We start from the raw sequence: 27,735 nt of genomic DNA, 5'->3' as shown, positions 1-27,735 counted from the left end.
TAGACGATGTTTCAGAACCCCCCACCCGTCCCCCAGAGTCTCAAAGTAGGCTTTCGGGGGAGCTTGTGCCCTATTCAGGGGAGCCAAGCTGCCCTTCACCCCCCTCCGTAATTTAAACCATGCCTCAAGCAGAATCTGATTTGGGGCCCATCTCCTTGGAGTTCCTTGTACTTGATTATTTTTTATATAAATGTACCACTATAAATTGCATCAATTATGGAAGTCACACAATCAATCATCAAGTGGCCCAGTATTGTTGTAGTGTGATACTAAAAATAACAAAATACAGCAGCAGACAGTGCACTTAAAAGTGCTGTAAAAGAAAGAATTAAGTAAACCAGCCATTAAAGCTTTTGTTTTTGAAACTTAGAACAGATGTGCAACTACGAAATACAACCAAATAACTAAAGGTAAAGATATCTAACGATATCTCGATATGTTAAAATGGTTTTCCACATCAAGCAGCCACTTAGTTTGCTTATTGGGCCGGCTCTAAAATATCAAAGAGCCCAATTTCATTTCCACCCTGCTGAGATTTTGAGTCTGCCAACAAACTCTTACCTCAGATTCTACTAAAATGAAAAACTAACTAAACTAAAACTAACATTATCTTATGTAAATGCCCGAAACTGCTGTCAATTGTTTCAACGTTGAGTAAACCTGTTTCCACAGACAATAGCTGCACTTCGCACATGCATAGAACACGTTTGACATTGTCTTTTATTTTGAGAGCGTTATTTCCCTTATGTCATATTGTGGGTTTGCAGCACAACACTTAAATCATTTGTGCTCTTGAGTGAAGTTTAAACAGAAACACCCTTCACATTTCCTATATGGCTCAGGCATCTACAGGGAGCTCAAACGAAACCTAATGTTCATTCACGTCAAGCCACTTGAAGTGATTTGGATTTCTGATTAGGATAATTCAAGGGTGTCTTCCCGGGGAATTTCTGGGCACATCTAAATGGGTGGAGACCCCAGGATAGACTCAGGGCTCACTGGAGGGATTATTTATCCCATCTGGCCTGGGAACGCCTCAGGATCCCACAGGAGGAGCTGGTGTGTTGGGGGAGAGGGACGTCTGGAACGTCCTGCTTAGCCTGCTGCCACAAGAAACTGAGCCCAGACAAACTGAGGGAAGTGGATGGGTGACTGATGGGTGATGGTGGAGAGCACATGTTGCACCAAAATCTCCCATTTTCACATTATTAAGTGTGCGAGTAATGTGTGTGTCCAATCATAAATCTGTCTTAAATAGTGTCTCAGCAGATGATGAGCAGAAGAGTGAAGGTAGCTGAATGATTCAAGCCACAGCGACCAGATGCACCAGCCGCCCTGAGACTGTAGGTGAGGTGCACGTCTTCTGAACACATATGTATTTCCACCAGTGTTGTAATGTAACAAAGTACAAATACTTTGTTACTGTACTTAAGTACATAATTCACCTATCTATACTTTACTTTGGTGTTTATATTTCTAGCAACCTTTACTTTTTTTACTCCACTACATTTCCTCTAACTATCTTTGTTACTTGTTACTACCAAATAAAAAGAAGAAGAAGAAGAAGAGTTGGTCTGTATTTATCTAGAGCTTTTCTAATCTTGATGAGCTGCTTTACACTACAGTTTTGTCATTCACACATCTTTCTTACCCATTCACACACTGCAACATGGGGTTAAGTGTCTTGCTCAAGGACACACAGAGACTATCAGAGCTGGGAATTAAACCCACAGCCTTCCAGTTGAAAGACAACTCGCCCTACCACTGAGCTACCATGGCTCAATCCTAACTCCTCACTTGTACTTCTAAGACTTAAGGACATCACAAAATTACTTTTGATACTTAAGTACAGTAAATGTCATAAACTTTAAGACTTTTACTTAAGTAATATTATAAAAAAAAGTGACTTCAACTTCTACCAAAGTCATTTTCTGGTAAGATACTTGTACTTTTATTCAAGTATCCCTTTAACGTACTTTATATAAGACCTATTTCCACACTCATGCATATGTTCCCTCCCTCCATCTGCACACTTTGTGGGTGTAAATCATCCGCAAGTGCTGCAAGCTCTTTTTTTTTTTTTTGAGAAAATGTCTTACAATAAACTGGGGCTTGGTGCAGTGTTTCGCCAGCAATAAACTATACTTCTCCATCTGTAGTGAATCATTTAGATACCATAACATATCAGCTATGCATGCATGTACATGTGCATGCATATATATGTGTTATGAGCAAATTAAAGGATAAATAAAAGTATCTTTTTTAAGTCAAGTCAATAAGCTATGATTTGGTCTGTACAGCTTTACAAAAGCAGGTGAAAGTGAGACGGAAAGTGTCCTGTAATAAAGGAACTCCATATGTGGACTTCCTGCCTGGCCCAAATAAATTACACACACACACCCTGGCTCTTGTTTTATGAAGGGTTAGTCACACTGATCTGATAACATGGGATAAGATAACGTTGAGAGAACACGCCGCCGATGAAAGTGATACAGAAAGTAAAAAGCAAAAGGAACTCCATATCTGGACTTTCAGCGTGGCCCACCCACACACACACATAATACACACTATCTCCTGATTTATAATGGGTTATTCAGCTGATAACAAGAGATATATCTGAAGAAAGCGGCGGCATCTTTCTTCAGACAACACAGCAACAACAAGAGCTATGCTTTATCTAATTTATATCATGATTAACATATACAGCAGTTACGAAACATACACAACCACAGCATGATCCATGTCACGTCCATCTCATTTTTTGTTATTTTGTGATGTACAGGTCAACAGGAAACTGATTCAGTATGCACTAGCTTATAGAGAGATACAGCGCCACCAATGGAGGTAAAGCCAAACGTACACGGCCAATAATCCCCATGTGTTATCGGACTTGGCATGTTGTCCGATTGCCTGTCTTAGTCGGACTATGGCATTAGCTCGATTAAACTGTGCATGTAACTGTACTGAGTGCTAAAGTCAAACAATTTCAGAATCAGTTGAGCTATAACCTGCATCCCCAGAGGAGAGACAAACATAAACAAAAACAGAAGTTTCTTGGCGGTGGCGATACGATCAGTGTGTGAGATTCTGGAAATGATTCTGTGTGGAAAACTGGTGAAATCCTTCTCTATTGTTTTTGTCAAGCAGAAATATGTCGGAGCCTTTATTCAGAAAATACTGATGGATCATTTTCATTTTACTGTGCCTCTAGTAACACAATGACACAGGGAACACAAGCAGGTTTTACCCCGAGTGCCAACCAAATCTGAACTCCCCGGGGCCATGTTGAGTTTTTACAACTGTTAAGCACACAGGCACCACTGACAACTAGGCCCCTGTTGGACTATACCATCTGTGAATCACATTGGTGTCCACTCATATGTGTTTATCTATGTGCTTTATCATCTATCTATCTATAAATTGTAGGAACTTCTGTCTGTGTGCCTGTGTGTGTGTGTGTCTGACTGTTATTCGCATATCTCTCGAATCGATGGTCCGATTGATTTCAAACTTGACAGGTGTCTTGCTACGGTGCCAAGTTTGACCTTGTTTTGATAAGTTATTGTTAAATATATCGGTAAAACAAGCCCTCATTGGCTTTCGACGCTCTACTGTAGCCACTCCCCCTCTCACGCACGCAGCACTGTGGGCTACCTGAGAGGATAAGTGGAATTTGGCAGAATTTAATCCGCAGGTAAAATGTTAAGTGAGTGCAAGATGTGTGGGGGATTATTGTCTGACCTCAACAATAAAGACTCCCTGAATGCGGTGTGCCTGCATTAAAATGAGTCAGCAGATTTTGCTTGCATTACTTTGCTTGCGGATTTTGCAACAACACGCTGAAACTTTTGCTGTGTAATAGTAACAATGAGCACTCACACACACCAAACCAACAATTACTAAAAACACACACAAAAACAGATCTTGCACGGGCACTACACTAGTTTATCTCTAAATACAAACATCATTTTTAGTAGTTGCCCCCTGGTGGCCATTCAATCCATTTTTACTTCCTTGTTGGCTTCCTCTGACAAACAGGAAGACTTTTTATATACAGCCTATGTACATTAAGAGTTGAGACCAGGGTGAACACACACAATGTACTGTGTACAATGTTTTTATTTATTTATTTATTTACACTAGTGGGAACAGTGAAGTTTGTAGAAATGCAGCTATTACTTCAGGCGAGTAATGCATCAAAGTTTTGATGAAGAGGACATTTTTGGGCTGAGGGTGATATTAGAGCAAAGGTCAAAGTGTCACTAAAACATTAAGACAATTGCAACTGCTTTCGGCATCATTATGTCCCTCCCTTCTCTTCAGCTCCTTGTTTCGGCCCCCCCGTCTTGGCCAGTCTTCTACCTCCCAGCCCCTTTCATCCATCCCTCCATCCCTCCATCCTCCGCTCTCTCTTCCCACAGTCTTGTGTATGTGACCTTTATTCTGTCTATTGTTCTGTAAGTGGGCCAAGAGGAACCAGACAGCTGCTTATTGAACCAGTGTTTAGGAAAATGAGGCCGTGTTTAACTCCAGTTTTGGACTATGTGTGTGTGTGTGTGTGTGTGTGTGTGTACGTACTTGCAGGATATGAACCATATGCCGTTCAGTGTTAATCCCATAAGGAAATCCTATTGTTTATTTAAAGATTAAGGATAAGGAGCATATGCATATGAACTGTTGCATAATCACACCAGTCATGACATAACTGCACAGTAATCTCTTGATTACAGTAAAGTGATTATTTTTAATGAACAATTACAACATTAGTGTCATCAATTCTACAACTACTTTTCTCAAGTCCACATATCACTCACTCCATTTCAGACCCCTGGTGTCAACATCTGTCCTGAGTGATCTGATCATAAACTCCAAACCCATCCTGAACGTGCTCTTGTGGATCTGGTCACATATTCAGAGGTTGTTTGAGGACACATGTAGCTACATTCCTAAGCTGCATGAATGCAATCTGTCCTCTGGGCGGATTAGAGACCCTCTCCTCAGACAAAGCCCCCATCCCACTGAAATTTAATTTATTTTTTTAATCGATTCATCTGTAGCCACGTTGAGACGGTTAAAATGAATATTTTCATGATACGGCAGTGTGAGTAGAGCTCTCTTGTGTCTTAATCCCCTCTCTCTAACTCATGCACACACACACACACACATATTGTACCTAAAAAATGTGCCCTGCATTCAGACAGAAACACAACAACGCTCTGGTTTTCTAATGGTTAACAAGTTGGCTGGACAGATATGAGTTGTAATAAGGATTATGCTGACTTGATAAGTTGAGACAAAGCAGCCAGAAAGATAACGATAACAGGGACTAGTGCCAGAAATATGTAAGTATATAAGTAAGAATATGTTTCTAATCTTGAAGATGTAATCTGCAGATATTACCCACATATTCAGAGTGTGCATATAAGATATTACCCACACATTCAGAGTGTGCATATAAGACACTGTCTCGGCTTGAGTCCAAAGGAAGCAGAAAGTTTGCTTCTTCAAACTTTCTGCTTCTTCTGCGTTGTTCACATGAGCTCATTTGGACATTGTGTATATCATTTCTTATTACGACATATTCATAATGAGCATGCCTCACTGAATAAAGAAAGGGTCACCTGTGATTTAAAGCACAGTGAATACCTGCTAATCTTAATCAAACGCACTTATTTGTATGCACTTAGAAACTTACATGCCAACTGTTTGGCTTGAGCAAACATCTGCCAGTGTTCGCTTGTTGTTGTTTTTTGATTCAAATACAGCTTGATCCAAGTTTATGCTGACTCGAGGTTCAAAGTCTGTGAAGACGGGCCCTTGATAATAACTTGACAAGCAGTTACAGCTCTGTCATTTCTGTGTTGTTCACCCTCACCACACCTGCACATGTAAGAGCACCAGTGTTGGGAACGTTACTTTAAAAAAGTAATTAGTTATACTTACACTTACACTTATAATTAGTTACTCACTATATATACATATATATATATATATATATATATATATATATATATATATATATATATATATATATATATATATATATATATATATATATACATGTCAAAGAATTTAGATTTTGTGTAGTTTTCAGACGGCAAGATGTTTATCCTGCACTTCAAGTATTATCTTTGTAAGAAAAGTAAACAGTTACACCATATAAAGTGCATTTAACTCTAGCAAATTCAATTAAACTCTCTCAACCTGAGACAACAAATGTAAACTTTTAAACAACAAAAAGTGTGTTTAGCTCTGTAGTCTTAATTAAATAAATCAAACTCTCAATAATCTGTGTTTTTGGCAACTAACTTTGTAGATGCGTGTGCCATTGTGAGACGCTTCATTAAATTAGAATTGCTTACAACAGAGTTTTTGCTCCGGGACATAATGTACACATTACATGTACGTTCTTGCCTTTGATCACAATGAACTTGAAGAAGTGATTTTATCGCCAACTTTACATCGGAGTCCTGACTCGCCATCTCTGCTGCTTCATCGATTCTCTGTTTAGCTGTTGTGTGTGTGTGTGTGTGTGGCACGTATGCTGGAATGCGTGAAACGTGACTCTGCCTTGGTCAATCATAATCGCTTACCTCGTTATTAACCCGCCTCCTCACTAGCTGTGAGCCAGGGGTGCGTTGGGATTACACAGTTTATTCAATCAATGCATAATAACGCACCGCATTTTACGGGAACGGCGCTGTTACGACGGGAAAAGTAATTAGTTAGATTATCCCGTTACTGAAAAAAGAACGCCGTTACTTAACGCCGTTCTTTTAAACGGCGTTATTCCAAACACTGAAGAGCACACAGTCATATGATTTGTAATCTAAACTCCTGCCAGACATAACACCAGCCATATGATCCCCCATGGTGGCCCCACACGTGTTAGACCATATGGGACCTACATAATTTCACTAATGGTGCTTTTCCACGATCCAGTTCCAACATGGCACGGCACGACTTGGCACGTTTTCTTTGCTTTTCCATTAGCGATAGTACCTGGTACCTGGTGCCTTTTTTTAGTACCTGCTCTGGCTCAACCGATACTGTACTTGGCGTCGATAGAATGTCGGCCACTGATTGGCAGAGAGTGTCGTCACTGGAAGAGAGTGAATCGAACCGAACAATGCAGAACAGTAGATCAGTTAAAACTTGTGTTAATCTCCAGCATTTAGTAAGGAAATGTCTAAAATCTCAACATTTAACAAAGGAGTCTGATGTATTTAGCGACAGCACTGCTGAAAGTGACAATTCCTTTCCCTTGAGGTCACTGACTGTGTCAGATGGCGTCTGTGCTCCGGTCATGCAGCAAGTACTGAGTGATTCTGTGAACAAATCCTTTTAATGAACTGATTCTAATGATTCAGTACACTGAAAACAACTGCTTTACAAGTCACTAGTCATTAGTTTGTCGCATATAAAAGGACGTCACAGCAGTTTCAGGCTGCCGTGCTATGATGACTCCACCCACGTTGAGGAGGTACTACAGTAAAAGAAAACCATACCAAACTGTGTAGATTTGAACCGTGCCATGCCATGCCGTGCAGTAACATTTTCCAGGTAGCCTGGAAAGGATACTAAATAGGCATGAGCTTGAAGTGGACAAACCCAATTGGGATCCATGTTGTCGGCCCAAATTTAACCTTTAACCCCATGGTTGCACAGTGATGTAAAAAAACAAATAAAATGATAAAACGTGAAAAAAATTTAAATTACAAAATGTACAGTCAGAAATATGTTTGAAGTATTGAAGTACTTTTATTGGCTTGTGTTTTCCAACCCTGATCATTATATATGTGCTCTCTTGAATAGGATAATCAGTCAAAAGAGAATATGGCCACCCACATGTGGCATATTTTGATTAGTGTGAGGAAGTAGAGACATGCAGCCACTGGTGCAAACTAAGTCTGACCAATTCAAGTCAATTTATATACACATATTCAAACTCGTCCTTGTCCTCTTTACCTGCTCTTAGTTTTTATTCACTGTTAGTCTCCATAACACTTCAGTCTCCTGTTGTAACTGGGGACAGAAAAGAAGAGAGCAGGAGAAAAAGCCATGACAAGGGGATGTGGGGTGTGGGGTGGTGTTTGTTAGGAGGTTAAAGCAGAGGGGAAAGAGGTGAGAATGAAAATGGAAGTAAAGGGTCACTGTGGGTGGTGGGTGCCGCAGAAAGAGAATGGAGTGGAGTAAATGCAGTGCAGTGGAGGGTTGAGAGAAGGGGGTTTCCAGTCATGTTTCTCTCTCAGCTCCTAGGTTCATGGCTGTCAAGGATTAGACGAAGAGAGACTGAAGGTCAAAGGTCACCCCCTCCCTTCTGTCCTGACCTACCATTTGCTGCTGGGTTCAGTTCTTGCAAAGAAAGAAAAAGGCTCCTTCACACAATATATCAAAAACATCAAACCCAGGGGAAGATATACATATATTAAGACTGTCACATTATTAAAATATTAACAAATTAATGGCACGATTGGCAGTGATTAATTGCTCTTCATTCCAATCTCAATATTTTGGCTTTTAACACTTGATGTTTAGATGTATAATCACAAATGAATGTGAACACAGAGGATGTCGTCTTTGGGTTGAGCATCTCACACTCAAGCACATATGAGTGGTCATCAAATAGGAATTTCCAGTTGCAAAATCTCAGCATGACTCTGGTCAAGTCATGAATCTCGAGGCTTCAAAACGGGGGTTAAAACCCTTATGCTGCTTGGAATTAGCAGAAGAATGAAACCCAGGCCGAATTAAAGTATGTACACAATCATTTCTTATGTGTTTCCAGTCTTAAGCAGCAAAATGACACTGCAACATTAGTTTGTCACATTTAAGTGACCTGTATGTACTTTAATTATTTATGTCAGTGTATCTTCCTCTGCAATGCTAAATTTGCAACAGATTTTAGCTATCTAGTTAGCCAAAGTAGTAGTTAGCTGTTTTATTATCCGCCCATGACTAACACACTCCTATATCGTAGAACCATGTATTTTTCATTTTAAAGTGAGATTTTCTGCCCAAGAAGCTCCATCCAGTTTACTTGGATAAAAAAAACACTTCAATTGTGTTTCAAAAGTGAATTATTCTGCTGTGCAAGGGAAACAATAAGCCCTAATGAACCTTGACATTTGAATTGCTCCACTGGAATAAGACATAAACTATTTTAGTTTAGTTTTTCTTTAAAACAGTGTTTTAGTGGAACATCTGGCCTCTAAGGCCATTTTATGGCCCAGGAGACCTGTAAAGCTATTTATACTCACATACACATACACACGCATACAAAAAACCACAAATACAATCTTTGTGATTGTGATGAATTTTAAAGCACATGCTGATGGTCAGGGTGGTTCCTTCCAGCAGTAAGGTCATGGTCAGGTTGAACCAGAACACAACACACAAGTAACAGCTGTGCATGAAGGTGACTTAATAAAAAGAAAAGTATAAGAAATACATGGTGCCAGTCTCCCAGCTGTGCACATTTGCCTATTTGAATAATGTGACTTTGTCAACAACATTCTGATCGGTCACTAAATCCATCACTAATGTGAAACTTTAAGTTGAAACTGTGAAATAAATCTATAGTGAAGTAGAAAAGCAGAATCTTTCCCTCTGAAATCTACAGCGCAGTAGCACAAAACGCAAAGTGCATGTGCCCAAAATATGACGTACTTTGGAATGAATGTGATTAATCACTGATTAATTTATCGGTACAGAGTGATTTCTGGACTCTGCTCCTCCTAACAGTCCACTCAGTGCCCATCCACTGCTTCTGTGTGGGTCTTATGGGGGTTGGAGACAGAGTGAGGGGCACCCACTGAGGACTGCATTGTCTTGGGTTTTTCCTCTTGTTAGCACCCTTGGCCTCTCAGTGGGCTGTGTCACACACACAGACACACACACCGCCGGCCACTCCACCCCCTCCCCGGCCTGTCTTTTTGGATCACTTAACAGGACAATTACTCTATCCATCTTTTCTTTATGCTCCATTGTGCTTGTACTCTCGGTTTGGAAAGCTTTTATGGGGAAACGATCTCTTTCTCTTCTTTCAACTCTTTCTTCCCGGCTACATTCACATTGTACCGTTTAAAACAGTGATGATACTGCCTTAGGTTCAGGGTCAGTGGCAAACTTGTCAAGATTTAGTGTTGTGTTAAAGGCATGATTTAAAGATTTAGAACTTTTACCAGACACTTTATGGTGGGGGGGGATGTATGTAATATGCAGGTCAGCACATGGCAAGCGCACAAGTGTCATTTGGTTTCAGTTGTGTGTGCGGCAACAATTAAAATGACATTTACAATGATAATGTTGGTTAGATAACATTCAGTGAAAAAAGTCATCGAACTCTTATTATATAACGATATAAAGATTAAAATGACAGTCTCGATGTGTCAGGTGAGTACATCTCTCAAAAACTCAGAAGCATTTTAGCATTGCCTTTGTGTCTTGAGAGGTTTTAAGCACACTATTTTTTGCATTGTACTGGATTTTATTGATCAGCAACAGTTGGGTGCATTAAGTGCCGAGTGAATTATTACACACAAGTCAGGGCATTGGTGTGATTACTGACAATGTTTTACAGCGTATCTGCAAGGTCTTTTAAGTTCAGTAGAATCGAAAGCAATGCTTTACTTGTGACTCACCCGCATTTCTCTCTAACAGAAAATGCACAACCAAAGTTCTTAGAGCCAGAGCATGCTGCATTCTTTCAGGAAATTCAATTTCAAACTCACAGTGAAATCACATACCCTTCCTCCCCAGCCCCCAACACCTAACTATACGGAATGAGAGTCAGTGGTGGTGGTGGGGGATGATTCTTTTTTGGGAGGACGTCCCGGTCCTCTCTCTGTGCTAGTGTCCAGACGTGATAGCCGTGATAGGAGGCCATTCAAAGACTTAAAAGATGCTGACACATCTGAGAATCACTGGGAGCGTCCTCCCTTCACACACACATACACACACAGATTTCCCCTGTGGAGAGATTTCATGTGGGTTTTTTTTTCATTGCATTTTGTCATTTTTAAGGTTTCTTTGCAGAGTAGGGAACTGATGCTGGTGTTGAAGTATAGCAATCGCTCTTCTGATGAACCCAATAGGAGCGTGCACTTTCTCTCTGAAATGCTCTGTGATTCGTCAAGGTCCCTTGTCATACAGAAACTTACTGGGTGCAAATCACGTTAAACAAATACCATTTCACTTTTCTTTTTGCTCACAGTGCGATGAAGTTGTGTACGTAGGTGTACGTAGATGTCATTTTGAGGCACTTCCTCTCTTATCGGTTCTTCCCCCCCCTCTCTGCTTTTTGTTTCTATTATGCTTGTGCAAATGCTTTGTAATTGCTGGAGAATCCAGCAAAAATAGAAAAATCCAAGCCATTTCCTTCAGACTTCCTTTCAGAGCCACACCCTGAACCTCCACCACAATGTGCAATGTTTCACCCCTGCACACTGTACAGTAGTTTCTATATAAAGATAAATACTGTGCAATAACATGAATCAACTGTTGTATATGTGGCTGTATATATGTTTTACTGTTTATATATTCTTAATGTAGTCGTGTCGTATTTTATTTTGTATCTATTTCTTGTTTTCTTCTCTCTGACCAGCACAAGCCTTTCACGCAGTTGTACACATATAACCGATCTTGAGTTGTGAATCACAAATGTCTGGCTTCTCGAGTAATCTGGCAGTGAAGTGTGAAGAAGAGTTTTAGCATTTTTTTGTGGTGAAAAAGAAAGTTGACAGGTTGGTAGGTATCCAGTTACTATGTCACCTTTTACCACTTTCACAGTAAATGAATGAATGAATGAATGAATGACTGAATGAATGAAAAGACAATTCAGTTGCTTGTGTCACTGCACCAGGAGCAAAATAAAGCATGCTACTTTCATCCATTACTCTCCTTTTGGGTCTCTGTGAAGTCACCCTGTCATTCCATTTCTTTTCATTTATCTTCAGTGAGGTTGGATTCCTCAGCATGGAGACTTGTGTGTGTGCTCTTTCTCTTTGGAGCTGCCACCACATTCATCTTCAGCATCATTACCGGGTTCACACAGTCTTTAGCTCGACCTTTTTCATTCTACACCTGCTCTGATGTAAGAAAAGCTGCAAGTGTGTGTGTGTGTGTGTTTACTGAGACACAAAAATGGAAAACAAAGCATTCAGATTCACTGGATCAGGAGCAGCGATAGATAGATAGATAGATAGATAGATAGACAGATAGATAGACAGATAGATAGACAGACAGACAGATAGATAGATAGATAGATAGATAGATAGATATAGATAGACGGATAGATCGATCGATCGATAGATAGATAGATAGATAGATAGATAGATAGATAGATAGATAGATAGATAGACAGATTGACAGATAGCTTCTTTTTTATCATATTAGCCTTAAAATATCTTCAATGAGTCCTGGTCTAAGGCCATAAACTCATTCAGAAAAATTAAGAGACAGCATAGCAGCAGGTTAGCGAAGCTGATCGCCACAGATCACTCCCTATTGTCGGAGGGATCAATCATGACGAATCAATGGAATCTATACACAGCTATTGTATGCAGTGTCCAGAGTATGACCCTGGTCCCGGCCACCCCGAGAAAGTGAGGTGAAAGGTCACACGCACACTCGCACACACACACAGAGAGACATGGCTGCATAGATCTCTGTCTCTAAGACCATCAATTCAGTGTGGTCTCCAGACTCTAGATTTCTGTGCGAGACAGGAAGTTACATTACGGTGAAACACAGCACAGTGCAGAGCGGTGCACGATAATTACATCAGGTCTTTCTTTCTCTCGATCCTTTTCATGTTGGGAAGATAGTTTGTTGCATATCCAAGCATGCACTGGGGTAATAGAATCATCCATCCGGGAATGATACAAGTAGACAGTGGACTCGACACAAAGTTTTGTTTAAAGATCTCAGCTCTCTATCAACAAATACTTCGTTACTGTACTTAAATTCACACATCTGTACTTTACTTTGTTATTTGTATTTCTAGTAACTTTGACTTTTACTCCACTACATTTCCTCTAACTATCTTTGTTACTCGTTACTACCAAATAAAATCAGAAGAAGAAGAGTTGGTAATGGTCTGTATTTATATAGCGTTACACTATAGTTTTGCCATTCATACCCATTCAACATGGGGTTAAGTGTCTTGCTCAAGGGCACATATAGATCCTAACTCCTCACTTTTTAGTAAGTTTACTTGTACAACTTAAGTACATTTTATATCAGAAAATTACTTTTAATACTTGAGACTTTTACTTTTACCCAAGTATCCCTTTTAATTACTTTATACAAGAGTGCTTGAAACAGAACGTTGTAAATCTCTCACTCCACACCAAAGTCCACAGATTTTACATCACAGCACCCTGGACTTACTGACTCAACTAATGACTTCAGAGTTTAAAATCACTTTGTTCAGATTCGCTTTAGTGGCACAAACAATGGGGCAGCAGGAGACTAGCAGCTTCTGTAGCAACTAAAAAGCTAAAAATGCTGATTTTCTCTAAGGATTCTCGAAGGAGAGTAAGCCATTCACAAAGTTCACATTACAAATTGTTCAATGCAAAAGGCAGGTTTATTTTTTTTTTTATTTTGGTGAGCCTTTTTATGAAATGGCTAAAATCAGTTTTTTCTTCTGTCCCTCATGCCCACCATGTTTTCAGTGAGACTGAGTAGTCAGGTCTCTGGAAATGGCTGCACACACACACACACACAGCAGCAGCAGCAGCGTGCTCTATGAAGTCTTTGTTGATAAAACTGAATTTCAACGCCTCAAAACAACCGCACTTCCTGAACTGCCCCTTTAAAGCACCAATACAAATTCCTTGTATGTTAATGTGTACTTGGCAGTAAACCCGCGCCTGGGTTAGTGAAATGGCATTTTATTTTGAAATGTTACTTTATTTTGAAGTCCCCTGGACCGGATAAGGAAACATTCCACGCACGTTGACTTGACGCAGTGAAGTCATAAAGAGACGCAGCAGCAGCGGCGTGTTTAGTAAACCTGGGCAGAAGCGCCGCGGCCGCTGCAGAGAACCCCCGCCCCCCTCCCCCAGGTTTGTGCGCTCATTCTTTCTTCAGCAACAAAAGAAAGTTGAGTTAAAATTCGACAGGAAGTGAATAAAGCCACGCGCTGACACAACGAAGGCAAACGAGGGATGGTTTCATTTACTACATTTCGCAAAAGTCTCCGCTGCAGCGTCAACTTGGGTCGTAAATTCTCCCACAAATAACAGAATAGGAAAAAAAGGACTTTTTTCTCAACAAAATGTGGAGCGGTTAATCGTTAATAGTTGTCAGCGAAGTCGACGATTTTTTCCCCCCGTAGTTTGTGACTGGACAAACAGCTGAAAGAGACGTTGCTTTCTTCAGGCAGGGTTCGGTCAATGGAGCCCCAGTTGCTGTGCTGTGAGGCGGACAGGCCTGCCAGGGCCTACCGGGACTCCAACCTGTTGACTGACCGGGTCCTGCGTGCGCTGCTGCTGGCAGAAGAGAAGTATCTGCCAGCTCCAAACTACTTCAAATGCGTCCAGAGGGAGATCGCTCCGTACATGCGGAGGATAGTGGCTACCTGGGTGCTGGAGGTGAGTTACAGCCATTATGTGTCCCACAAAGACACAAGAATCACGTTGTCGCTAATTCTTCGACAAAGTGTAGGACGCGGCCCACTGCTGGACCATAAGGGTATTGCAGCTAGACCTCAGACACATTTTTTTTTAACCAAAATTATTCTTTGTTTTTTTTGGGCAAAAAATAAATCTAAAATAAAAGATATTTAACAATATATGATGTCACACATTATTTTACATTTTAATGATGTATGACTGACTTTTGCCCATTTATGATCACCATTTGTTGCATATTATCCAGTTAATTGACCAGTTATTAGTGTGCCATTTTTATTGTTAAATTCCTATTTTATTAGATGCAGTGTAAAAAGTTGAATATTAATGGTCAAAAATGCAAAGCATAAAAAATGTAGTAACTGCACAACAATTAACACTTTGTTAATGCACTGGCATTAATGTGTAATTATTTCTCCAGTGTCTCGTGTCAATGTGCTTCCGTTTCTTTGCAAACGACAAAAAAACGACAAAGTGTACAAATATAAAAACATATTGCGGTGCTTAAGTTCAGTCTTTCCTGAGGTTGAGCCCTGCTTTTGTTGAACTCGGTTCACAGGCATCTGGATGTGTGTCAGAGGAAATATGACACCAACAAGCAGCAGACCAATCACAACTTTTGCGATCTGCATTTCTATGACACATAGTTAGATTTCTGGCGAGGTGTTTGTCACGTACATGGAGCATCATGTCATAGTGCCCTGCGTTGGGTAGGTAGTCAGGCAGGCACAGACCAGTGTGTAGTAACAAAGTGGAAGTTGTTGGCCTGGTGTGACACAAAGAAACCTGCTTATTTATGACTCTGATAAAGACTCAGTGTTTAATAACAGTATTGTCGGTTTGTCTTTGCAGGTGTGTGAGGAGCAAAGGTGTGAGGAGGAAGTCTTCCCTCTGGCTATGAACTACATGGACCGCTTCCTGTCCGTGGAACCCACAAAGAAGAATCACCTGCAGTTACTGGGAGCTGCCTGTATGTTCCTGGCATCCAAACTGAAGGAGACAATCCCTCTCACTGCAGAGAAACTCTGCATCTACACAGACAACTCTATCACACCTGCTCAGCTCTTGGTAGGTCATAAACAGCCAGGTCTTCTTCTGTTGCCCCAACACAGAAATTCCCCTGGCCAACACTTCCCTCTTTTTTTACTCCTCAGTTCACCTGGTCGGTGTAGATAGTCACACACTGTCAGTGATTATTGAGATTGTGTGAATGGTTTATTTCTCTGATATTTTAATAACATGATCATAAAAAAGCTAATTGCCCTGTGCTTGTTTGTGCTGATGCGATAGCATAGTCTACAGTTGAATACATATTAATTATAGTCATTAAAAACAACACAGAACCAGCAGAGTGATACATATTGCTCTCTGTGTGTGTGTGTGTGTGTGTGTGTGTGCATGTGAACCAATTGTCAAACAAACCTATCTTTGTGAGGACTATTTGGCTGGTCCACATCTTTAACAGGTTTTTTGAGAATTAAGACCTGGTTTTAGAGGTAGGCATTTAGTTGTGATGGTTAAGGTTAGGGCATTATGTCTATGAGTGTCCACACAAAGAATGCAAAACCAGCCCACTACCACTACAGACTGAATTAAGCCTCTGGGAAATGCTTTCACTGATGTTTGTTGTCTTTATTTCTTCAGAATTACTGTATTTTTCCTGGGTGTTAACAAAATGCATCTGATCATTTAATTATGGTTCATTAAATACACTGTTTTCAAGTAAAAATGCACTCTTAAAGATGCAACTATTACTGTTTTATCATGGAATCGAATTGTAAGGCACCCAGTGTGTAGTAACTATGTGCTATAAAAGTATAATGTGGTTCTTAGGCCTCAGATGAGAATCCTTCATGTTTTCATGAAACTTAACCCCCGATCGACTTCCCCACACAATCTTTTCTCATGAAAGTGCTTCTGTCTTCATCCACTCACAGCAAATGGAGCTGCTGGTTTTGAACAAACTCAAATGGGATCTGGCGTCGGTGACCCCGCTCGATTTCATCGACCACTTCCTGTTTCAGCTGCCGGTCAGGCGAGAGAGCCGGCCCATTCTCAGGAAACATGCTCAGACCTTCGTGGCACTGTGTGCCACAGGTATGTTTGGCGCGACGTTTCCTTTTCCAAAACACCTTTACAAGCTCTCTTCACAAGAACAATGCCATGAGGCAAATTTACAAGGAAGACAGAGTGATTTCATGATTAGAGTTAGTTTTACACAGAATTCAGACATGAGAAAGTGTGTCTGCCTGACAGGTTGTATGAGGAAATTGAATATTGATCGTCTTACATCGGCCGTCTGCCTCGACATCAGGAAAAAATGATTTTAGTTGCGTCGTTTGTCTCGACAACCCAACAACTGGAAAATAAAGTTTGTGTGGATTTAGTAAACTATAAAACAAACGATTGCAGCTCCCAGGACATGAGAGCTGCTGGTCTGTTGTTGCCTCACTTTCGTGCAGATTTACTTAAGTGACACAACATCACAAACGATTTCAAACAACAAAGTCACACAATAACACACATAAAGAAAGAGAGTAGGAAAGGACTGATACTGTTTGATACTGAAATTTGAAAAATGTCAAACAAGGTGCTTTTCGGTGTGGTGGTGTCACGTTCACAGCAAAAAGATTTGAAGACCAAAGCACTTTTGTTGAGGAAAAGTAAAGATTTTACAGTTAAAATGAATGCAGCTCATGCACAGCAAACTATACAAACTAAGCACCAATGTGTTGCAGTGAACTCAGGCTTTCATCAATCGTCTTTTTAACCTTTTGCCTTAGTTTTAACTCTTTTGCCCACAAATCAACTTCCTGAAAGAGCAATTCTTGTGTTCCACAATGTAAAATCACAAATTTTCTTAACTGACTTCAGTTGTTGGGGGGATGAGTGGTTTACAAATCAAACTTCAGTTCCCAGTCAGGTAAAAACAGGAAGATCAAGTGGCGAACATATTCTGATAAGGGTGTACGATCATTATTGGAGGAACCTTTTTAAAAAGTGGCTAAAATCAGTTTTTCCTGATGTGAAGTCTGAAGAGATTATCTTTGGAGGGTTGAATTCTGAATGTGAAAGTGCGCTGGTATTAAAATGTTGCTGTTGTTGATGTTTCACAGACAACAAATTCATCGCCAGTCCTCCGTCCATGGTGGCAGCAGGCAGCATGGTGGCAGCAGTGGAGGGCCTACAAATAAAACTGGTAGGAAGTGCCCTGAAGTCGCAGAAACTGACAGAGCAGCTTGCACAGATCATCAGGAGTGACCCGGTAGGTGCCAGAGAGAGTGAACACGTCACGTTCACATGTCATGTTCACATGTCACGTTCACACGCGTCGCCGTTCATTAACTGACCTGAACTTGTCTTCTCTTCAGGACTGTCTCCGAGCGTGTCAGGAACAAATCGAGTCCCTGCTGGAGACCAGCCTCAGACAGGCACAACAGCAACACATTGGCGTTACTATGGAAACTAAGAACATTGGTGAGGGGCAGGACCTCTCAACTACACCTACAGATGTCCGTGACGTAAACATCTGACTGAGATGGGAGTGGAGGAGGAGGAGGAGCAGGTTGATGTGATGAAGTGCTTCTTTGACACAGACATGGCTGTGTTTTCACATCATGTGGTAACTGGACTCAATATTGTGTCAGAAGTGTGAGCAGCGTGAACTACGGTGGAGGCCACGAGTGGGTGCGGCGTGAAGGTCAAACGAACACCCCGTCAAATGTTGTTGGGAGGTGATTGTGACTCTCGTGGACGTCGTCTCTGGTCGCCTCAGTCCACTGTGTAATGTTAGAAGCGTCTGATAGAACGAGAAGAACTTGAACTTTTTTTTTTTCTTCTTCTTCCAGCCACACGTACAGCAAGTCTTTCTGTTGTCCTCGATAAAAACGGGGCGAAACAGTACTAATTATATATAAAAAAAAGACCTCAGGTGTTTATTTAGATTCTGATATTTATTGTTTCAGATCATTTGACTTGTACACGAAGTCGACGACTACAAGTTGTACTCAAAGCGGGGGACGTCTGTCTAGAATCTGCTACTCTATTAACAGTACGACTAAGTTGTCGTACCTACATAGTGCTATGAACTTTTTTTTAGGGTTTTTATAATGGTGTTTTCCATGACACTAGTGATGTGTATCAGATGAAGCTCTATATGGGTGCTTTTACGGTATGTCTGCTTTAGGACGGAATATAAAGATGAATTAAAGGACGACTGTCTGATAAAACATGTGTCGCGTTTGTTATTGGTGTTTCTGTAGCGACCTTCTCTTCACCGGCCTATCATAGATGCAACTTTGCCAATCATTATTTGATTATACATGACTAAAATTTACACACATTTCCTCAGAAAATTAATAAATGCACTAAAGCTATTTTTCATCCAAGAGGTTATATAACAGTTTAGTTTTGTGATAACCTGTTTCATGTATATAATATTTAGCTTACATAATATTTGATCTAAAATCTATAAGTGAACGGCAGTGCAGACAAAAAATGGAGGGATGGATCAAACGGGTTGTTCAAAAATCTATCCATAAATTGTTATGTATTAACCGTTTATCACATGGAGGGGGGAAAAGAAAACTTTATGGCACATTGACTCACACCTTAAATTACTGTGAACTTTGTCATTATTAATATGTAATTATATTCCTTTATGGACTGGCGACCTGTTCAGCTGACATTATAATGTGAGCTGGGATTGTCACCAGCGCCCCCTCGCGGCTCTCCTCAGATCAAGCAGCAGAAAGTGGATGGATGGATGGATGTAGCTGCACTCTTGCAATTCCGATTCCTCTTTTAATTTCAACTTCCGTCTTCTGTCACCATGTGCCCAAGGTATACCAGGCTGTTCTGAATTAAGGTGAATTATTATATCTTCAGTTTCAGCCAAATAAAATGATTTTCATCTATAGCGTTTCGTATACGTATCTTTAATTGAGAACTGCCTAAAATATTCTGTGTTCTGTGCAGGAGACCGCAATAATACCAGAGTTAAGGACCCAGTAAGTTAAAGTATCTCACCTGCAGCAGAAGCACTTCAGTAAGTATCAATTTATTTCGAGTTTTCTTCTCAAAATTGCCTAAGGTCTTTTCTGCACTTCATGGGTTGTAAATGGAAAATTACATTTTTAGCAGTCTACACTAAAAGCTTCCAGTCGTCTTGGTTAAGTCTCCTCTTTAAGCTTTTTGGCTCTTGATCCCTCTCTGTCAGCCTTTGTTCTGTCTGTGACCTGCCGTCTTCAGCTCTTCATCGTCAGCTGTTTGTATGGGGCTAAGTGTAAGTGTGAGGCTTTGTGTGAACCCTTCAAGGACAGTCACAGGCTTGTCCTGAAGACACTCCAGCTTTAGGTCCTTGTCCTGCTCAAACGGTCTCCTCCACTCTCATCGTCGTGTTGCTATGACTTCAAGGACCTTCTCTGATTATGTGTAATTAAAAAGTATTGTTGTGGGAGATTGGGGCCACAGGGAAAACTGAATTCTAAAAAAAAGAATCAAGCAGAAATAGCAAGTTGGGACCAGTCTTCATGTCCATGGAGGCCACACAAAATTAATGAATTATCTAATTTTCATTTATGATACAAAGATTTTGACCAAATGACTTGGATAACCAGCACTGAGGGTGTAATTAACTGTGCAGCTGAAACCACGGCTCTTCTGTGATACAGTGTAGTGCACAGTTGTCACCACTAGAGGGCAGTCAGTTGAGTACAAATGATTAAAGGTTAGTCAAGGTTAGTTTTTGACTGCCATTTTACTTCCAGTCACTGTAACATACAGAGTACTGGGCACTTTTACCCCTTTAAATTGTGTATTTATTGGTTTTACTGTTGACCATCTTTATTCATTTGATTTCCTTTAAACTTTTATTCCTAGTATTTAATACTATTTAAGTTCTACAAATCCTCATACTTTCTGCTCATCCGATATCATATTTTCACACATCTACCAATACCAGATATCAGTCCGACGCAGTCATTTTAGACCATTTATGAACTTTGATGCTGTTAACCAACACATTTGTGCCGAGTCATTTCAAAGACATAATTCTCCAGTTGTGTAACAACTATTGTTCTCCAAAAAGAAGGAATAAACGGCCCAAAATGACTCACCATTGGATTTGTTGTTTGAGCAATGGTGTAATGCCAGCCTGTGTATGCAGTTTTTAAAATGACAATTTTTTTTTAGGAAAACAAAAAGAGGCAGAGACAATTCTACAGGTTAATGAATACATTCAAGCCAACAACAGTGGTCCTGAACACAGGGAGCGGCTGACCTGTCTTCCATTTGTCAAGTCACCTTAATATTTGTGCAGGTGTGGTGAACCACCCACATCTTTGTCTAATTGTGAAACTATCAAATGTGTACCAAAGGTGTTTGCTGACACAATGACAAAGGGCTTTCTTAAATCCCTGTCTGTCTCTGTTAAACACTGACCATGCTGTAGAGTAAGGTAAAGGTCCAGTAGTATAATATGTGCAATAGGTTACAAGGTCCCGCCCTCTTGAAAAGTAGCCACCTACTGTATATAAAACACACACAGGAGCTGCCTTGCAGCAGCAGTGCACTCTCACACAGGTTGGCAGTCACACAGCATCTAGGTTTGTTTTAAAGAGACTTGCAAACATGTCGGTGAAATTGGACGGCAACATTTTTGTGACTGGCACCAACAGAGGCATCGGTTTGGAGCTGGTCAAACAACTGGCCGAGAAGACAGGACAGCAATGTCACATCTACGCCTGCTGCAGAGAGCCTGAGGGCACCGGAGCTGAGGTGAGACACATTTATATTTATAGACTGTCATTAACTGTTTAATACGTACTGCCCACACATACACATGCACACATGCACACATGCACACATGCACACACACTTTGTATGAAAGTGAGCTGATTAACTGTTTTTACATGGACTCATGCACTCGAGGACATGTCCGAGCTTTAATGTCACAATCATAATCTGTGTGTGTGTGTGAGGTTAAAAATAATTGTACATCAAAATGTTGACCCATTACAGTCATGTCAAGTATAGTAAATATAATGTGCACAAAAATATCCACAATTTCATACTGAATTCAGTGTATTTCTATCGTCTCGGTGCATCCTCTTCTCATTCCTTCTCTCTCCGTTCCTTCCAGGCCCTGAGGCAGCTCGTCACTCAATATCCTGGAAAGATCACTATAATCAAACTAGGTAAACATGTTGCTATGATACAAACATACCATGTGGGATTTTATATATATATGTACATATATATATATATATATATATATATATATATATATATATATATATATATATATATATATATATATATATATATATATATATATATACATATATAAAATCCCTGTCACAGTCTTCTGTATCATGCAGTTCCACATGCACCTTAGCCTTCATTGAGGAAGAAGAAGGTGGGGTTAAAAGCAGAATGAAAAACAGGTACACAATCAGCAAACAGGATCAGCAGATGTACAAGACTGAGAAAGCTAAAGGGAAAACAATATGGTCAAACCCCTAGAGTCTAACAAAAGAAAACTGTCGGAATGTTACCATGTGAGCGATGAGGCAAGGCGACAGGTGAACGGCTGAATGAACGAGGGCGAGGCATGGAGTTAAACTGGTGTGCACTTGTGCTCTTTATGAGGAGGAAAAGGCATGTCCAGTCAAACCAGTACAGATTTCCCCTGTGGTTATGAACATGGACTGAAATTGAGTGTGTTTTTCTAGTAAGTAAGTAAGTACCTAAGTCATTCTTTTATTTATAACATAGTTTTCAGACTACAGTGCTGTACAGAAGAGATAAAACAAGTTAATACAGTAAAAGATTCTCTTTGTCCCTCAGTTACTGTGTTGGGATCTGGACACGCTGCTAGTTACTAATACTGAAGCACAGCACCTCCCACCACACACACACACACACACACACACACACACACACACACACACACACACACACACACCGTACACATCAATCAACAATGTGGATTTTACTCTGGCTATTGTAAGAGGAGAAATGAGAGGTCAAAGGCAACATGATCAGAACCATGGACAGCGCTTGGTCAGAGAGGTGAAAACACTGTGTGAGCCAGAGCGGAGGAGCTGTTTAATGCATTCTACTTGATATAGTCAAGCGGTTATATGAAGTAGAGCACCATGAGAGTGAAACGAGTGGCAATAATTAACAAACATCAAATTATCCTAAAGTTACCTGTTGCATAGCTGTTGAGACACAGCTGCGCTGATGTCGGTCAATGCTGGCAATGCTTACAGGAGGGGAGGCCGTGTTTTTTTTGCTGCTTTCTCCTCCTGTTGGCTCTCTGCTGTCACGCCACCACAATCCAAGCATTCTTGTCATCAAAATCGGTTTGACATGGTCAACATTCTTGGCAGATGTAATCATGTAATGTGTCGCCACACCAGCAGCTGAGCAAAATCGGAGTATTTAATGTCTGTAAGATTTGATGCCACGGACTTGTTGACCTTTTATTCATTTTGCCACACCCCTAATTTTTCCCCACATTAGCTCACACATTAGGGATTTTTTCAGATATTTTACAGATTTGAATTGTTCTGATTTTATTTGGTGAATAGAAATCACCTTTTCACATCACATGAATATTTTCTGTGCATGTCCACTTGCAGACGCATCCGACGAGGACAGTATCTCAGCTGCCGTCAAGACTGTGAGTGAGCGTATCGGCGATGCTGGTTTGAACCTCCTCATCAACAATGCTGCGATCAATAAACCTCCCCAGCATGCGACATTAGCTGACACTGGGAAAAAGGACATGATGGACGTGTATGAGACCAACGTGACTGGACCGTTTCTCCTCGCTAAGGTGGGTTTGTCCAAACATTTTTTTCTCTGTGAACGATGCAGCTAAATGTTACACACTTTTTTCAAAAGAAAGGTTAAAGAAAGTAACAAGACATGAACAGACGAATAAAGGAATTTATTCAAAATTTGTGCACAAAATCTACATTACAAAGTTCTTTAAAGTGGTAAAAATGTTGAATTATTTGAATTACTTCCTCCTCTATAGTTACTTAAAGGCACATTTTTACTGATCAGTTGTTGGTCTCAAGTGGTTGCAACCTCCAAGCTTCATGCAGCCCCCTGTGCTTCAACCTGAAATAAAAAATAAACATGGGCTTTGCTTACAAAAAAACCCCACTTTGATGCATTAAAATCACTGTCTGATAGAGGCTTAATCAAATGTTAAAAATGCTATGACTAACAACAACTCTCACCTCTCTCCTCAGATGTTTCTGCCGCTCCTCCAGAAAGCAGCAGAGAAAGGCTCATCGGAGGGTAAATGTCTTTTTTATTTCATGTGAAGAATATGAGAAGCGTAAAAACAGGAGGATAAGTTGACGTTAGGCGTCTGCTCTTCACAACTGTGGGGGAATTTGACTTCATTCCGTCGTGCTTTACCTTAAAGTTGAGGGCTGAGATGCAAAAAATACAAACACAAGTCAAAGGATGATCAGATTTGAGAGAGAATGAAAAGTCAAGTAAACATCAGGAAATACTCAAAAGGACTCACTTTTTTGAGTTTCAAACAAAATCAAAACTATGATCAAAATAGTGAATGAAAATAATAATAGGCAGTGGTCTGCTGCCTTCAGGGGCATTTAAAGAGACTGTGGGGCTCTAAGAAAAAAGAGACCACATAAGGTGGTTTTCATATTTATGTCATGTGGACTGACTTAATCAGCTATTCTCTCTTGTTCTCTGTGTATGGTTGTGTGTGTGTTGTTCTGATGAACTATGAACTATATGAACTAATGACTTACATTTACTTGTGTTACTGTAACTGAGTAGGTTTTTTGTGACATTTTCTGTCCTTCAAAATGTGTAATTTAACTTTTACTTAAGTATGTTTTTTGGAAGTACTGTACTTTTCTACATCATATCTACTGTAAAAGATGTTTTTTTCCTTTTTTTTATTTCATGTGGGATTTGTTTAAAAAGAAACTAAGTAACTTTTACTCAAATTCTAAACAATCAAAACAAGCTACATTGTATTAACCAGGAGTTTTAAAGCCAGGTTAAGTGATTAACACCACTCTCTTTGCCGGATGTTGTGCTACCCCTGATCATGTGGTTATGTTGGTGACTATTTTGCATCTTTCATTTCAGTCTCTCTTTAAATCGATTCTTTACATTATCCAAAAGATGAAATATACAATGATGAATGCTGCCGCACGTTTTAAAGTAAGGATCTACAAACAGTGCTAATGGCACTGACATGGTGTATTGCTGGCAAAAACAGAGCAGACAAGGAAGAAAGGAGTGTGTACACACCTAGGTCTATTTATTATAATAAACTGTATTTGTATAGCACCTTTTATACAAGGATTGCGGCTCAAAGCGCTTCACAATAAAAGGATTTAAAAAGAAAAGAGATGCAAATACAACGATAAAACACGACACAGGGTTTAACTTTGAGATCAAACAAAAGATGCAAACAAAACTGAAGTAAAATGATTTACCTTTAAAATATACAAAAAAAAAATGCAAATAAAACTTAAAAAGGAGTAAAAAGATCTTTTAAAAATATCTAGTGAGCTGGCTCTAAGGGTAGTGTGTTCCAGGGTTCAAGGGCACAACAATGAGTAATCAAATGAAATCAAGGCATCTCTCTCTCTCTGTTTCAGGTGATAAAATGTCCTGCAAGAGGTCAGCCATCATTAACATCTCCACCATCTTCTCGTCCATGGAGAAATGTCCGGAGAGCTTCGCCTTTGCACCGGTGTACTCTTACAGGACCAGCAAGGTACAGTTGACCTGACAATTACAAATGTAAATTAGTGACATCTAACACTGAGACTGCAGACTGTCTGAAACCGAGAACATCCCCACTTTTACGACACTTCTTTTCTGTAGAAAAGTACAAATACAAATATAAAGTTTTCCATTGTTTGCAGAATCATTAGATAAATCACTCTGGGAGATCAATATGTCAAAATACAGTTCTTAACATGGATATATTCTAATTATGTTTTCCCCAAACTTTCCTTATGGGATGTTAAAACATGACAAACCACTCTGACCCGACATAAACTGTGACAAGAGTGACCGTTTTACTACCATTTCTGTAGCATGTATGATTATTCTGAAGAGGTAAATCAGCCACTATTTAGAGGTCTAATCTACTACAGATATAAATCTCCAGTAAAAATCTCTGGGACTGACTGTGATCGACAGTAACAAAGAGCATCTGCCTCCAATCCAGTGTTTTACCTCATATAAGTGTCAGAAATCACATGTTGAGTTTTCCGTTGTGCCTGTGTTTGGTCACCAGGCGGCGCTGAACATGCTGACTCGCTGTCAAGCTGAGGACTTCAAGAGCCGCAACATCCTGGTGACAGCGATCCACCCTGGCTGGGTGCTCACTGACTTGGGAGGAGACCAGGTGAGGGGATGGCGATAAGACAAAAAAAAAAGCCCTCACTTAACAAAACCTGTGCCAGTTTCAGTCTGTGATATAAGAACTGAGTATTTGCAACTTTATTTCATCATCAGACAATTCTAACTGGAAACTGATGTTCCAGTCCATCACAGTGTTACTGATCACAATAATGATGGCTGTAATCAGTTCGTGTCAGCCATTTACACATGTGATGTGACTGTGACAATGGCTGCTTTGCATGTGGCTCATTTCCAAAATCCCTCAAACAACCTGGGACTAATACCAGTGACTTCCTTACTGTGTGGTAGAATAGAATAGCATAGAATAGAATAGAATAGAATTAATCTTTATTGTCCACCAAGGTGGAAAATTGTCTTTTGTTCACCAATTTACAGATGACAATCAACAGTGATTACACTAAAAAAAACAAGACCATAAACCACTATAAAAGCATATTAAAATTATTTTTAAATAAATAAAAAGGAAAGAGTAAAAGGCAGTAACAGTAAGTAAAACAAACAAACAAAAAAAAGTAAGTAATACTGTAAATAGAAGTAAAAAAGACCAATCATGCTAACCACCAGCTGGAGGTGGAGATAATTCCAGCTGACATGGGGAGAGAGGAAAAATCATTCATATAAGCACCTTTTATACATAAAATGCACACAAAATTTTAACAAGCTAACAACTATAACGAACTATTTGAAAATAGTTTTTCTTCTGTAATTAATTTTATTTTTCCCTGCATGTTTAAAAAAAAGCAGGGAAAAGAGTGAAAAGAAAACATCATATCAAAAAGGCAAATTCCACTGTAATTTTGTCGGATTAAAAATGTTTTAGTTTTTTTGGTTTTTTTTAGTAGAAACAAAGCTTCCATGCCTGATGTAGCTGGACATGGTGTTCCACAGTTTGGGTGCATTATTAAGAGATTTTTATGCCAGTAATTGTCTGTATGCTCGCTTCTTCTAGTCAAATAAGTCTAGTATAGTATGTCGTCCAAAATGTGAAAAAAAAGTCATAGTATAGCATTTCGTCCAAAATCAGTCAAAAAATGTCGTCCAAAATCAGTCAAAAAAGTCATAGTATAGCATGTTGTCCAAAATCACCTAAAAATGTCTAAGATACTGAGAGGGGTAGGATTCGAACCAGTGTTCCCTGTGTAGGCAGGTATTCAAACTAAGCGACATTGACCGCTTGGCCAACTGAAATCCCTATGTTTGAAAGCACAGTACACTCTGTCATCTAAAATGACACCAAACCGTCATAGTATAGTATGTCGTCCAAAATCAGTCAAAAAAGTCATAGTATAGTATGTCGTCCAAAATCAGTCAAAAAAGTCATAGTATAGTATGTCGTCCAAAATGTGACCAAAAAGTCATAGTATAGTATGTTGTCCAAAATTTGACCAAAAAGTGATAGTATAGTATGTTGTCCAAAATGTGACCAAAAAGTCATAGTATAGTATGTCGTTCAAAATCAGTCAAAAAAGTCATAGTATAGTATGTCGTCCAAAATCAGTCAAAAAAGTCATAGTATAGTATGTCGTCCAAAAATGACCAAAATGTCATAGTGTAGTATGTTGTCCAAAATGAGACGAAAATGTCATAGTTAAGTATCTCGTCCAAAATTAGTCAAAAAAGTCAAAGTTTAGTATATCGTCCAAAAATTACCAAA

The 27,735-nt window shown here is 39.8% G+C and overlaps 2 protein-coding genes across 3 annotated transcripts; both read left to right on the top strand.

Annotated features, from left to right (window-relative positions):
• The first annotated feature begins 1,283 nt into the window (after positions 1-1,283).
• LOC122776506 (G1/S-specific cyclin-D1-like) lies at positions 1,284-18,868 on the top strand. Of its 2 annotated transcripts, none has more exons than XM_044037090.1 (6): positions 1,284-1,347; positions 14,389-14,600; positions 15,492-15,707; positions 16,577-16,736; positions 17,756-17,904; positions 18,011-18,868. In XM_044037090.1, exons 1-6 carry the CDS (start codon positions 1,299-1,301, stop codon positions 18,170-18,172), a joined length of 948 nt encoding a protein of 315 aa, XP_043893025.1. In that variant the 5' UTR covers positions 1,284-1,298; the 3' UTR covers positions 18,173-18,868. The 2 variants fall into 2 exon arrangements, with proteins under 2 accessions (XP_043893025.1, XP_043893026.1); XM_044037091.1 differs by lacking the exon at positions 1,284-1,347 and adding an exon at positions 14,010-14,072.
• A 2,326-nt stretch (positions 18,869-21,194) lies between these two features.
• LOC122776151 (C-factor-like) lies at positions 21,195-26,101 on the top strand. Its single transcript, XM_044036541.1, has 6 exons — positions 21,195-21,416; positions 21,781-21,835; positions 23,288-23,484; positions 23,909-23,957; positions 25,307-25,425; positions 25,954-26,101. The coding sequence occupies exons 1-6, from the start codon at positions 21,270-21,272 to the stop codon at positions 26,080-26,082; spliced, it is 696 nt and encodes a 231-aa protein (XP_043892476.1). The 5' UTR covers positions 21,195-21,269; the 3' UTR covers positions 26,083-26,101.
• Positions 26,102-27,735: the final 1,634 nt, after the last annotated feature.

This window comes from Solea senegalensis, linkage group LG10 (genome assembly GCF_019176455.1).
Source record: "Solea senegalensis isolate Sse05_10M linkage group LG10, IFAPA_SoseM_1, whole genome shotgun sequence".
Lineage (NCBI taxonomy): Eukaryota > Metazoa > Chordata > Actinopteri > Pleuronectiformes > Soleidae > Solea > Solea senegalensis.
Note: the sequence above shows the minus strand (reverse complement) of the source record. Positions and strands in the feature narration are given on the sequence as shown.